Source organism: Vigna unguiculata, chromosome 6, assembly GCF_037176805.1.
Source record: "Vigna unguiculata cultivar grain cowpea cultivar isolate G323 ecotype 2 chromosome 6, ASM3717680v1, whole genome shotgun sequence".
Lineage (NCBI taxonomy): Eukaryota > Viridiplantae > Streptophyta > Magnoliopsida > Fabales > Fabaceae > Vigna > Vigna unguiculata.
In genome coordinates, this window is record NC_140797.1 from 32,264,058 (window position 1) to 32,277,982 (window position 13,925).

The 13,925-nt window shown below is 35.7% G+C and overlaps 3 protein-coding genes across 11 annotated transcripts; 1 reads left to right on the forward strand and 2 right to left on the reverse strand.

Moving 5' to 3' along the window:
- Window positions 1-399: 399 nt before the first annotated feature.
- Window positions 400-2,098, reverse strand: LOC114187949 (octanoyltransferase LIP2p, chloroplastic-like). Its single transcript, XM_028076396.2, has 4 exons — window positions 1,843-2,098; window positions 1,492-1,756; window positions 1,249-1,399; window positions 400-908 (listed from the first exon to the last, which is right to left on the reverse strand). The coding sequence occupies exons 1-4, from the start codon at window positions 1,998-2,000 to the stop codon at window positions 589-591; spliced, it is 894 nt and encodes a 297-aa protein (XP_027932197.2). The 5' UTR covers window positions 2,001-2,098; the 3' UTR covers window positions 400-588.
- A 227-nt stretch (window positions 2,099-2,325) lies between these two features.
- LOC114187948 (uncharacterized) lies at window positions 2,326-8,200 on the reverse strand. Of its 9 annotated transcripts, none has more exons than XM_028076393.2 (5): window positions 7,996-8,200; window positions 7,765-7,834; window positions 5,967-6,008; window positions 5,120-5,149; window positions 2,326-4,870 (listed from the first exon to the last, which is right to left on the reverse strand). In XM_028076393.2, the coding sequence occupies exon 5, from the start codon at window positions 4,755-4,757 to the stop codon at window positions 2,622-2,624; it is 2,136 nt and encodes a 711-aa protein (XP_027932194.2). In that variant the 5' UTR covers window positions 4,758-4,870; window positions 5,120-5,149; window positions 5,967-6,008; window positions 7,765-7,834; window positions 7,996-8,200; the 3' UTR covers window positions 2,326-2,621. The 9 variants fall into 9 exon arrangements, with proteins under 9 accessions (XP_027932194.2, XP_027932195.2, XP_027932188.2 ...); XM_028076394.2 differs by having other exon boundaries at window positions 7,760-7,834; XM_028076387.2 differs by having other exon boundaries at window positions 7,765-7,839.
- A 2,903-nt stretch (window positions 8,201-11,103) lies between these two features.
- Window positions 11,104-13,699, forward strand: LOC114187688 (uncharacterized). Its single transcript, XM_028076000.2, has 2 exons — window positions 11,104-11,509; window positions 11,590-13,699. Exon 2 carries the CDS (start codon window positions 11,615-11,617, stop codon window positions 13,454-13,456), a length of 1,842 nt encoding a protein of 613 aa, XP_027931801.2. The 5' UTR covers window positions 11,104-11,509; window positions 11,590-11,614; the 3' UTR covers window positions 13,457-13,699.
- The last annotated feature ends 226 nt before the right edge of the window (window positions 13,700-13,925 follow it).

The following is a 13,925-nucleotide window of genomic DNA, read 5'->3' on the forward strand; positions in this document are numbered from 1 at the left end:
TAATATTTCATTGAACCAAATGAAGCATAAACCGAAAAAGGATAGATTTCTTAAATATCATGCTGAGACAAGTTTTTTACTCTAACACCTTTAGCAATCTATTTAAGATAAATTACCATTACCATTAAAAGATAACGTGTTGTTTTAAACCAAATGCTCCTTCGTTCCAAAGATCAATTAACGATAATGAAGAATTAGACACTTTCGTAAATACAAAATACTGACAGAAATTGGCAAAATTACCAACTCATACTAAAAAAATCTTGATCATCATAAATAATATACATCAACCATCAAATTAACAAGGGTCAGTAAAACAAGCATGAATAATATTTTTTTCAAAAACAAGACAGAACTATTCATTGCATTGTTGGGTTTTTTTGACGATTGTGATGATGGTTGTTTCATAAATCTCCAAACGTGTACCTGCTTGGAACAAAATATATCAAACCAAACGCCATCCTCAAGATACATGAGCCACAATCTTAATAGTTTCAAAAATTTTATCATCTAGCGATTCAAAGTGTTTTCTACTGCAGAACAGATGATACAAATTTAACCTTGCTGTGTTTATTTGGTAAGAGAGCTTCATTTCCTTTCATACAACATGGTGGAAGAAACGTTTTTGTAACTGTATTCAAATTGAAATGCTTGTGAGAATTCTTCAAGCAAGGATTTATGTGTAATATGAATAAGACTAGCATCATTCAGATGATGCAAATCAGCTCTTCCATGACCAACACCCTCTCTCACCAACAACTCCTTAATGCTTCCTACTTGACGGTCTCGAATTCCACATGGGATGATCCATTTGAAGGGAGACAAATCTGTTGTGACATTAAGTGCCAAGCCATGATAGGTTATCCAGCTAGACACTCTGATGCCAACAGCTGCCAGTTTCTCATTTCCTGTAATGCATTACCAAGGTAAAAGAAAAATTATTTGAACCATCACAAAGTCACAAGCAAATTTTTTTATTTAATTTGTAATGCATTACTAATCTTGATTTAATTTGGATATTTATGTATGAAAATAAAATCTTATCATCTCAAATAAATCCCTCGGGAAATGTCATATGAAATGGACACACATGTTATGGCTAAAAGAGAAAGATCTTATTGGATCATATTTGAAAATACTCTAGTGTTAAACAAGATAACTCTAAGGCAGAACAACTATTATCTGCTAATGAGCAGAACAAAAAATACGAAATTACAAGTGTTATATAAATAGAATTTAGAGGTTTACCAACCCAAACACCAGTTAAACCTTCCACCGTAGAAGCCTGAATTGAAAATGTTGAAGAAAGAACACGAATGACAACCTCTTCAAGAGTCCTAAGGTACCAATGAAGATCCATCTTGTGCGTTCGGAGGTTGATAATTGGGTACATGACTAGCTGTAATGCAAAGCACAGTTATGTTATGAACTGCTATACAAAATAAATAAAAATAGGAATCTAAATTGTAGCAAGTGATTTAGTGCAAGCACCTGACCAGGACCATGGTATGTAACCTCTCCACCACGCTCAGTGCGATAAATATTAAAAGGTGCATTTTTCATGTCAAACTTGAGGTTCTCCACAGTACTAGCAGTGCCTAATGTATAAACAGGAGGGTGTTGTAGAACAATAAGGGTGTCATTACAATCTCCTTCCTTTTCAATCTGTGCCCTCTTGTCCCTGACAATTTTCTTTTGCCAAGACCATGCCACTTCATAAGGGACTTGCTCCTTATGCAAATCAAAGAGATCACAGCTGCAAATTTAGTTTAATGGTTAGATTTTTAAGAGTAAGGAAGAGGGATACTAATGGAAAGGGAAGATAAGAACAATGCAACTTACATCCTTCTATGGCCATTGATTACAAGAGAGGTGAATTTGGATGGTTTGGAATATAGAAGTGGCTTGTGCAGATCAAAGTAGGACCCTAGAGGTCGAGAAGGGTATGCTGATGCTGTTGATGGGACTGTGGTGAAACAATATGTACCTAACAAAATCATGTCTAATTTGCTATAACTAACTCTCTCTGAAATGGTACCTACTGTATGTGTAGTGTAAAAACAATGGAGCAATCAAAGGAAATTGGAAGGAATGAGGGGACCAATGAGCACAACCCAAAATCCAAAAGTGTGAACATTGCCACCTGAGTTCATAGAATATGAGCCTTGCAAAGAGAACATGAAAAGGGAGGGGGACAATCTTTTCCAACGCCCTTCTGCACATGATAAATATACCAATTGAGCGATCTACTTAAAATTGTTTCATGGTATTTCTCAACATATTTAGAAATGTCAAATCAGGTATATCAATATCAATGACTCATAATTTGAGTTTAGAAACGACTTCCTCTCACACACATTTAATTGATTCATCAAACAAAAATTGTATATTTTCAACTAAAACAGAACTAATAAAAGCAGACACAAGGCACCAAATCAGTCATCAAAGTACACGCCACCAAAAAATGGAAGTGATAAAAGCTTCTACTTTTATTATCTCTAGAAATGATGAGTTGATTCTTGAGCTTGCACAATGGTGTGGTGTTCAAAGACTAACACGTTTATGTTTTCATGGAGAGAAGCAACTAGAACCCTGCAGGATCTGGATGTGTGTTGGGGTTGTTACTCTGGATGAATATCATTCAGCTTCATCAAGAACTCGTGACATTTAATGGTTGTTCCTTTTGTTGTATGTTCAGTGTGTTGTGAAAAATTTGGAAGAATCTTCTCTACATCAAGATCTCTTGACATGTGACAAAGGCATGCTAAGATGGTAGATGATAATTTTGAGTCCAGAACAACATCCTGATCAGCCATTCGATGAAGCAAGGAAATGATTTTTTCTGTCTCTGCCTTTAAACCACAGCCTTTTAGCAAAGAATCAAATACAACACCATCCGGTACATGACCAGACGAGACCATTTTCTCATAGAGGGACATGGCTTCATCCAACAGCCCAAGTTTTGAGAACCTATTTATTAATATAGAAAAGGTTACGGCATCAGGGATCAAATCCATGTTAAGCATCTCCGATAGCAATTCCTTGGCATGTTTAGTATCTCCCGCTTTGAGGGTTCCATCAATTACTATATTAAAGGAGACAACATCAACATCATGATTCACATTTCTCATTTCTTGAAATAAACTCCTAGCTTGCTCCAGACTATCTTCCCTGCACAAAGATGCCATTAGTGCATTGTATTCAACTACTGTAGGTTTAATCCCAGAATCTTTCATTTTAATAAAAAGTCCTTTTGCAATATTCAGCACCTGCATTTTGCACAAACCAAGAATAAAAACACTGTAAGTCATTGAATTGGGAGAAAATCCAGAGTCTACTGCATTTTTCCAGAGTCCCAACGCCTTAATAAGTTTTCGAACTCTTAGATAACCGTCAATCAAAACATTATAAGTTACTATGTTACCTAGGAACCCCATTTCAACCATAGTAGAATGGACCCTCACAGCATCACGAAGATGTCCTTCCTTGCAAAGTCCCTGAATTAAATAATTAAAAGTGAAGACATCCGGCTTCATATGGAACTTGTCGCTCACCAACAAATTCCAAAGATCCATCGCCTCATCAACTTTGCCAGCTCCACATAGTCCTTTCATCAACGTATTATAAGTTACCACATCAGGCTTCCTCCCCTTCTTCGCCATCATTTCCACAATCCTAAATGCATCCTCCACACGATCCTCCTTACAAAATCCATTCACAACAACATTGTATGTAAAAGTACTTGGCTCCTCCCCCTTCTGCTCCATCAAATCCAACAACTTAATTGCATCCTCCGCCCTCCCATTCTTGCAAAGCCCATCTGCCAAACCCGAGTAAGTAACAACATCAGGCCGAATTCCTCGTGCCGTCATGTCCTTCAACATGTCAGACGCATCTCGCCATCGACCAATCTTGCTAAGACCATGCATCAAACAACTATATGTAACCACATTGGGACTAACCTTCTTCCTTTTCATATCGTCAAACAGTTCAATCCCCCTCTCAACATCACCCTTGCCACAAAAGACACTGATTAGAGAACTATACAGAAACACATCAGCTTTCAAACCCTCCCTTTCCATCTCCTCCAACAAAACCAACCCCTCACAAACTTGATCATTCTTACAAAGACAATCTATCAAAACACTATATGTCACCAAATTGGGTTTGCTCTCCCCAACCTTCATTGCCTCAAATAAAACCCTAGCTTCCACCAATCTTTTAGCTTTACACAATCCAGTTATAAGGGTATTGTAAGTAACAATATCAGGAGCCACATAATCACTATTTTTCTTCATTTGAGAAAACAAATCCATTGCCTTGTCGAATTGACCACTCCGGGAAAAACCCTTCAACACGAGGTTTATGTTATAGACGTGAGCCCGAAAGCCGCGTTTTATCATTAAACCAAGGACTCCAACAGCAAAACTTGGGTGATGGGTGTTGACGAAACTCTCTATTAATGCGGTGAGAGAAGTGTGCCAGGGCAAAACGCACGCGGAAGCCATCTTGCAGTAAACCGACACAACGACGTCGTATTGTCGTGCCTTGCGTAGGTCGTTGATGAGAGAGTTGCACGCCAGTTCGGAGGGTGTTGAATTGGGGTCGTTGATGGTGCGGTGAAAGGAGGAAACGGCGTCGGATAGAGAGTGAGGAGTGTGGGAGACTGAAGCAGAAGCTGAAACATGGAAGCGATAAACGGTGAAAGAAGATGAAGTTGGGGGAAGAGGAGGGTTAATGAGGCGTTTGAGGATCATTGCTTTAGGGATTTGTAATTTGTTCTGAACTTGGAAAGTGGTAGCTGAGCAACTTAGGGACCTTGTTTATGACGACACCACAAACCACCACAACGGTGACACCTCCGTGCGTTCTGCGCAAGGGAAGGAGAAACTGAGTGAGAAACCTATTGGAAAATATATTATAATTTTACTGTGTAATTTTAAATTGAAATGTAAAATTTAATACTTGAATATTTATTTCAAAGTAATAATTAAAATATAAATATTAAAATGCCCATCGTATCATAAAATAACTAATGCTGTCACTTTTACAACTTAGAATATCATTAGATAAACACTAAATATACTATATATAAAGCAAAAAATTTGAAGTCCCTTACCTCATAAACACTCATGTCAATGAATAGTACCTGCAAAAGACATATTAGAGTTTACATTTAGAACAAAACTTGGAGTTGATCTTCAATGTTGTATGAGATGATATCTTTTGGAGTCTATTTCACCTCTATTTTAAAAAGAAATTAAAAAAACGGAGTCTCAATGTAATTTGAGGAAACTGCATAATTTACTCTATTTTTTATTATTGTTTTGTCTTCTGCCCCTTTCTATTTCACCTCCTTTGCATAATTCACTACATGTACTAATGATGCATTCTTAATTCACTTATGTAAGAGCACCCTGAACTAACCACTGAGAACACAACATGCGGCAATGCCAGTGATATGAATGCTCGCACATATATTCTTGTTGAGCTTATGGATGCTATATGAATCTACAATTCACATTGTTGGCAATAGGGATTGTGAATGCAGACCAACGTCATATACATAGTTGAATGAGTAATTAATTAACCTTAAGGGTAAAACTCTTCACAAGTCCACGGAAACAAAAGCATCATTTTTTATTAGTGCCTCATGCCATGAAAATGGTGCATCCAGATTTATGCCTATCAATAATTTCACCAATCAAGTATCAAATGAAGGATAGTTGCTTGGTAGAGGAAGAGGTTACAATTTTTGGAGTGGTTATTGTAGTTTCTTAAAATTGTTTCAAGATGTGTAATTCATGTTTGAAATTATATATGGCTCCTATCTTGTGTCTGCTTTCGATTTGTCTAAAGGAAAATATGACCTACTTTTGCTAAAATTATGATATGAGACGTGAACTATGAACTATGAATTCTGGTAGAAAAGGAACAGAATAGAAAAAGGAACAAACGAAACATACCTTATAGCCTTGATCTTCTTCGACGAAGAGGGTTTAGGGTTCCTGAAAGGTTTAATCAGAGAATAGGCATGTGATTCGAAATTAAGTTCAGATTACCTGTTATCTAAATATGATCTATATTTAAAATTTGGATTTTTTTATTTTTAAAATCTATATAACTAATACAGAAATCTGATCTGAAAAAGGTTATAAACTACGGATCAGAAGAAAATCCAGATCTCATTAAATGGATTTAAACAGACCAAAATGGATCAAAAATAGAACAGATCCGGCAAACTGGATTTTTTGCTCACCCTTCAAAATGACGTAAAATAATTCAGCACTCAAAGGGCGCCATATAAAGCATCATAGAAATGCACTTGAATAACAACTTATATTTGCAGTAAATTTTTAAACTTTATTATAATAGTAAAGAATTACACGGTTACACGGTTATCGAACTCGCGGGTTGACTCGTAAACCCGTACGAGTCTGCGAGTCATGGCACTATTGACGAGTTAACTCGCATATAAACTCGTTATTTTTCAAACTCGGAGTAAACTCGGAGTTAACTCGCTGACTCGTACGAGACTCGTGAGTTTGAGACCGAGTCACCGAGTTCGAAAAACGGGATAAAATGACAGAAAAACATGTCGTTGGCATTCGGATTTAAAGCCCAAACTAAAACCCCAACGACCCAAATCGAAAATCCAATGGTAAGCAGAGATCGAAGCTCAAATCCCAAATCGAACGCTTACCTATTTCGTGATCTCGAGTTTGAGCTTCATCACCTTCGACGCCGTAGCTCCGCTCGTCCACGTCGCAGTTCCGGTCGCCTCGCGTCGCAGTTCCGGTCGCCTCGCGTGGCAGCTCCGTCGGGTCTCTGGTTCAGCGGCGTCACTGTTCCCTTCTTTTCTTTTCCCTCTTCGTTGTTCCCTCGGCGTACGTATTCCCTTCTTCTCTTTCTCCTTTTACTAAACATTATATATATATATATAGTTTTGTTTTCTTATTTAATTTATTTATTGTATTTCTGGTTTTCTAGAAAAATAAATTATTTTATTTTAGTCTATTGAAACTGGTTTACGATGATGTGGGGCTCGGAATGCTTCAAATTCTTATTACCTTTTAGACTCTCCGACTTCTTCAAATGATCCCAATGTTAATGTATTTTAACTTACTAGACTTAGAAGTAAAAATATCATTGAAGTTATTTATGTTTTGTGATCTGTATCAATTAATGTGTGTTTAATTAAATTATTTTACAGTTATTAAATTATTGTTTATTATTTGTATTAATGTGTGGTGATTAAATTCTGAATTAATATGATAATATGTACAATTTGTATGAATTTGTACGTGTGGTGATTAAATTCTGAATTGATATATTATGTACAATTTTTCATAGACTCTAGTCTACGAAGCTATCAGGACTCTACTCTCGAATCTACTAACCTTACTTTATTCAGTTGAAAGATTGAAGCAAAGTATGGATACTTTCGGTTTCACCCACCATCCCCACAAAACAGGGGAAGAGAAAATAGAAGAAGGAAAAAGCAGAACAGGGAAAGCAAGATGAAAGAAAGGCCATGAGTGTGGTTAGGTCAACACCCACAAAACATATTACAAAAAGGATTATATCTTTACAATCACAAGACAGAAAAGAGTAAATTCAAATTCTGACAATCATATACCGAACCAATTAAATTCTTACTAGAAACTCAGAAAACTGAAAAATTTTGAAGCTAGGTTGAAGGGTCGATTTAACAACACTACACATATTCTTATGAAAATAAAAGTCTTTAGATCATTACCAGACCTCTCAATTCTTGATCCCACTTTGATCGAATTTGTTTGAGCTCCAATTTTGTCCCTTCGTATCAGTACCTCTGTCCTTGGAGCCAGTAACAACAATCATTAAGTAAAAAAAACTCATTACAGAGAATGATTGAATCCACTGTCTTTCCTCAAAAGAAGCGTGAGAAATGTATTTTGGCCACCAAGCAGAAAACCAACACTCAACAAAAATTAAAGAAGAAAGAAGACTTACTAGAAATGAAATTCGGAGGCGGAACCGGAATTTTGTTCTACGAAGAATGTATTTGGCTCAACGGGGAACGGAGGAGAGCACAGTGGCCAGGTTCGTGGGTATGAAGAAGAAGTTTCGGGCAAAACTTTAAACTGACAGAGAGAGAGAAATAGAGTTTTGATCGAGAAGGGATTAAAACGACACTAACCCTGTTCCAACCCACTTCACTCAGGGTTTTTGGGCTTTTAAAAAGATCTCCACTAAATGGGTCATTAAAGGGGCTTCTCCCTGTATCTCTAATAATTTCTTCTATACCCCTAAAACCTGCTTTAATTTCATCTTTGCTCATGGTTAAAAAATGAGTTAATATTTTTTATTGTAGTACACCCCTAAAATTGTGCCACCCCCAAAAATAGATTCTCTGCACTCTCTGCACTCCCTGCACATGGAATCTTTGACCTTTATTTTATGCACTCTCTGCGCAGCACTCTCTCCACTCCCTCCACACACTTTTCATCCCCTTCCCCCTCTTCTCCCTCTTCTCCCACACAACAGCACCCACCTTCTCCCTCTTCTCCCTATTCTCCCACACAATAGCACCCACGCTATCATTTTCTCTTCTCCACACACCATTGTTCTCCCCATCGTCGTCGGCAAGCGTGTTTCTTCTCTTCCCGCCGGTTCTCCATTTTTCCATTTTTCATACTACGTGTGTATTTTGATTTTAATTGATTTTAGTTATAGCTTTGAATGTTGTTGTTTTGTCTTAAACCTGCTTCGGAAATAATGTGGAAGGTGGGTTGTGTTGATGTCTGTGTATTTGAGAGAGGGTTTTCGAGTGTTTTTTTATTTTTTTTTAAGAAACGGATTATGGAATCCGTTTCCCCTACTTTTTTTTTTGCTAAACGGATTGTAGAATCCGTTTGGGTTATTTATTTTTTTTTTTTAGAAAACGGATTTTGGAATCCGTTTCCTTTTTAATTTTTTTTTTTAAAAACGGATTGTGAAATCCGTTTGGTAACTTTTTTTTTTGCTAAACGGATTGTAGAATCCGTTTGGATAATTTATTTTTTTTTTTTTTACGAAACGAATTTTGGAATCCGTTTCCTTTTTAATTTTTTTCTTCAAAAATGGATTGTGAAATCCATTTGGTAACCATTTGGTAAATATTTGGTATCTATTAAAAATAAACTTTATAAAAAAAAAACGTTTGTCAAATTATCATAATACGTGAAATAAATGAGGGAGAGTGATGGAGAGTGGTTCATGTAGGTGCAGGTGAGATGGTAGAATTTGTAACCTATTATAAGGTTGCGCTGCATAATCATTAATGCAAAAGCAAATAAGGGGTACGGTAAATAAATGTAAAATTATTACGTTTAATTGATATTTTTTAATTATTTATTATAACGAAGAATGCAATGACTTCACGTGCTAAAAAGTATGCACCGAACAACTTTCACTTCACTTCACACTGTCAACACTTAAACTCTTCTTCTTCATCTTCTTTCTCTTTCTCATAGCTTATAAACACCTTGTTGGTAAACAATGTCAGATCCAGTAGCACCTTCAATTTCTTCATCCGCCATGGATCCTTTCGAGTTCCTCAAAATCAAACTCAACCCCGACGGTTCCCTCACCAGAAACTACGTAGCTTATAAAAGTAATGGGATGGGGTGTAATTTTGTATCGGATGGAAAAATCAAAATTTATGGGAAACGGATTACAGTATCCGTTTCACAGTGTATGAAACGGATTCCGTAATCTGTTTCATAAAAAAGTTTGCAAATTTTTTTATGAAACGGATTACAGAATCGGTTTCACAGTTTCTTTGTGAAACGGTATGAAACGGATTCTGTAATCCGTTTTTTTATGAAACGGATTCTGTAATCCGTTTCTTTATGAAACGGATTACAGAATCCGTTTCACAGTGTATGAAACGGATTTTGTAATCCGTTTCCCATAAATTTTGATTTTTTAAAAAACATTCCTCAAAAGAAAATAAAAGTGATACAAACCAGAGGGACCACCACCGACAATGAACGAATGAATGAAGGACAGAAAATCTCAGGGATCACGGACCACACACAGAAGAGAATGAGAGCAAAAATGAAAGCACTGGACAAGAAACGAAACGCAAACGCGAGCACAAAATAGTTGGGGGTGTAGGAGGTTGGTGACGCAATTTACTGCGTCTTAACGACTCTCACCCACTCTGATAAATAAGGGTATAAAAATCTTTTTTGAGGGTACAGAAGAAGTGTTGGAGGTGCATGGAGAAGATCCCATCATTAAAATAGAATTTAGTTTTAGGTGTAATTCTCGCAGGCAGGTGATTCCAGCTATCTTCTTTAAATATTTAATATTGTTGTAATGTTTTTCAGGCCAAGAGCTTATTTAATGTAAAATAAAAATATTTTAGTACAGAACAATTTCGTGGTTATTTTGAGCTTAATAGAGAAATTAATTCATGTCTGTTTACAATTAAAAAAAAATTTAAAACAAAATTTACTTTATGAAATTGTTAATTTTATTTTTTCAGCTTTTGATTATTTTTAAAAATTATTAAACATCATTATTTTTGTAAACAAAAGTACTTTTTTTTAACACGAATAAAATAAAACAAATAAACTCTTAATAGAATGAAAAAAGTGTCACTTTTTCAATAATGAAAATTTACTGAGAATACAAATTTTCTATATTATCATATGCACGATCAGAAGTTTTTATGTGAATAAGATATGTAGAAAGATGACATGTTAGTATTAATTTTAAACTAATACAATAACATGTGTAATACACAATCTCTCTCTATGGCAGAGTTGTATTAATTAACTATACGCATATGAAAATTATTTATATATATTAAATTTAAAATAAATTTAGTATATAAAATATTACTTGACTAAGTGATGTAATTCTATAAACCAATGTTGTTATAATAAACATAACTATTACATAACATATAATTTTGCTATTAATTTCACTTATAAAAATTGTAACAACATAAATAAATGTTTTTCTTTGAATATATATATATATATATATATATATATATATATATATATATATATATATATATATATATATATATATATATATATATAATATAAAATGGTTACCTTAAAACAGCATTAAAAAACTAATACGTGTAAAGATTAAAACTAATAACTTTTCAATATAAAAATTATAAGATAAGATATACATACTTATAGAAATTAAAGGAGTTATAATAGTTAAAAAAAATAAAAATCTCCTTAATCCAAGTGCTGTCTTCAATTAAAAGTGACGTGTGGAACATTTGATGACTACATGTTCCGAGGAAGAACTCAAACGCTGACATATTACTCAAACTTTTCAAATTCTCTGTTCTCAGTTCTCACATTCTTTTTTGGGTTCAAAGAATTCTACTCAAACAAAGTGAAGGTTGTGTTGTTTTGTGAGCCACGAAATCTTATTCAAATATCAGTAATAGAAGCTTCCCTCTGATAAAGTGCAAGACATGATCTAAAGAAAAGAAAGAAGCAAAAAGTTTGTAAGTTCAAAGGTCCTTTTCAGTAGGGTTGTTTCTTATCCATTGGTAGATTGATGTAACTCTTCTTTCTGTGTTTTCAGGTACTTACTGATTTGCATATATAGTATGGAGCTATCACAGAACGCTATTATCGAAGCAAAAGAAGAACTCATGGTTTCACCATTATCTGGTGGAAACCCAATTCGCAGAACTGCTTATTTTATCAAACCCTGCATGGAAGGTTCAGCAAATCCTCCTCATTACATGTTCTCTTCTGGAAGAGCAGCAACAGTTGCTTCCAATCCCGGAAAGCTGCCACTAGAAGTGATATACAGGGGATGGCATAATCCAAATCAAGAATGGAATACATGGGTTCAACAGATGCAACAAAAGTATGAATATATGTGGATAAAGGCTGGGATAGACCAAGCTATCAAAGCTTCTACTTTTCTTATCTGTAGAAATGATGAGTTGATTCTTGAGCTTGCACAAAGGTGGTGTTCAAAGACTAACACGTTTGTGTTTTCATGGGGAGAAGCAACTATAACCCTGGAGGACCTGAATGTGTGTTGGGGTTACTCTGTCATGGGAGAGCCTTTCTCTAGACCTCTTGTGAGTGATGAGGAAAAGGAAGTAGAACAAGAGTTGATTACTGTGTTTAGGATGTTTTTCAAATCGAAGACCAAAAGGGCAGATCATAATCCATGGATGAAGTATTTCATGAGTAATGAAAGCAATGTGGAACATGAGGCATTCTTGTGTTGCTGGTTGTCGAGGTTTGTTTTCCCTGGTAGATCATATAAATCCATTCTGAAAAGTGTTTTTCCTATTGCCATACAGTTAGCAAGAGGGACTAAACTAGCTCTTGCACCTGTTGTCTTAGCCAACATTTACAGGGATTTGAGGTTGCTGAATGACAAAATCAGAATTGTCAAAACAGTGGAGTTAGAAGTTACATTGTTGGCTCCTTTTCAGTTGGTCCAAGTTTGGGCATTGGAGAGATTTCCCTCGTTGCAGCCGTGTCCTCAAGTAGTTGAGCAAGGCCAACTCTTGATGGCTAAATGGCACACAGTGAAAATGGTTAAACATGACAACTTGAAATTGATTTTGGACTCTTCAAGAGCTGGAAATGACTTTATTTGGTGTCCATTTGTGAATTCTCCTCCTCTTCAGCTTTACAATGAAAATGACAAGTGGGTATGCAAAAATCCCAATTTTGATGATGAATTAGAATCCTTTGCTCGCTGCATGAGACTCTCAGAGTTGGAGGGCATGGAATGTGTAGAACATTACTGCCCTAATCGTGTCGCTATGCAGTTTGGGATTGATCAAGACATTCCTGGTATGCTAGTACCTCACAAAGAGAAACCTTGGACAAGTTATAGTGAGCTAGTAACAGATACATATTTGTACATTGCGTTATGTGCCCGCCATAAGCCAAGTGTTACTTCTAGGTACTATCATTGGTGGAAGCAATCAAATCAAAGTAAGGAAAGAAGCAAACATTATGATTGTGTTGAAAGAAGCTCAAAACATGCGTCACCAATATCATTATATGTGAAGAAAGAGAGCAGCCTATCATGTGGCCCACCACCTGGTCTTACTTGCAAGATTAAGAGAAAACTAGAGCATGATTTTGGTGAAATGGAAAAGCGTCCGGTCATTGAGTTGTCCAGTTCTTCAAGTGAAGATACATGTGTTGGTGATGAAGAAGTTGAAAATGTTTCTGGTCCTGTATCAATTGTTTTTCCATCCTTAAGAGCTGAAGAATCAAGAAGTGTCAAAGACAACAAAAATGGAGACAAAATCAAGAATTTATTTTGTGATAGAGATGGTGTCAGTGATGTGGAAAGGAAATATGCAACCTCTTGCATAGAAGAAATAGCTTCTGATCTTGAAAGCCGGATGGGGAGGCTTGAAAGAGTGGTTGCCAAGCTTAAAGCAGAAAAATTAGGTCATAAAGTTTAAAATATTGGAGTCAAAGCTGAACCATAGTGTCCTTTTTTGTAAATGAAGTCCAAGAATCCTGTTTTGCCATTATAGAGCAGAGTTCCTTAATCTGGCTAGTAGAACAGAATGTGTAGATTGCTAACTTGTATTGCTGCTTATTTTGATGCGATGGTCCCTCTTTTTGGTACAACCTGTGTAGTTTGCCTTTACTTGTTTTTTAGCAATGGTTACGTTAAAATGAGATATTTGAATTTTGTTTAATTCATTGATAATTCTCTTGACCGAAGTAACAATATTCTTTGAAACGTGAATATTGTCTTGTACTCAGAAGCAAATTCAAATTATGTGCAGACTTGTATGGAATGGTTAAAAGAATAGCTGAGAAAATTACCAAGTGTATTTGTTCTGCTTTTGTACCTCACGTCCATTGTTTAATTCAAATCTATTTCTGTCTCAAGTTGTTTTAAGTTTATATGCCTTAAGATTA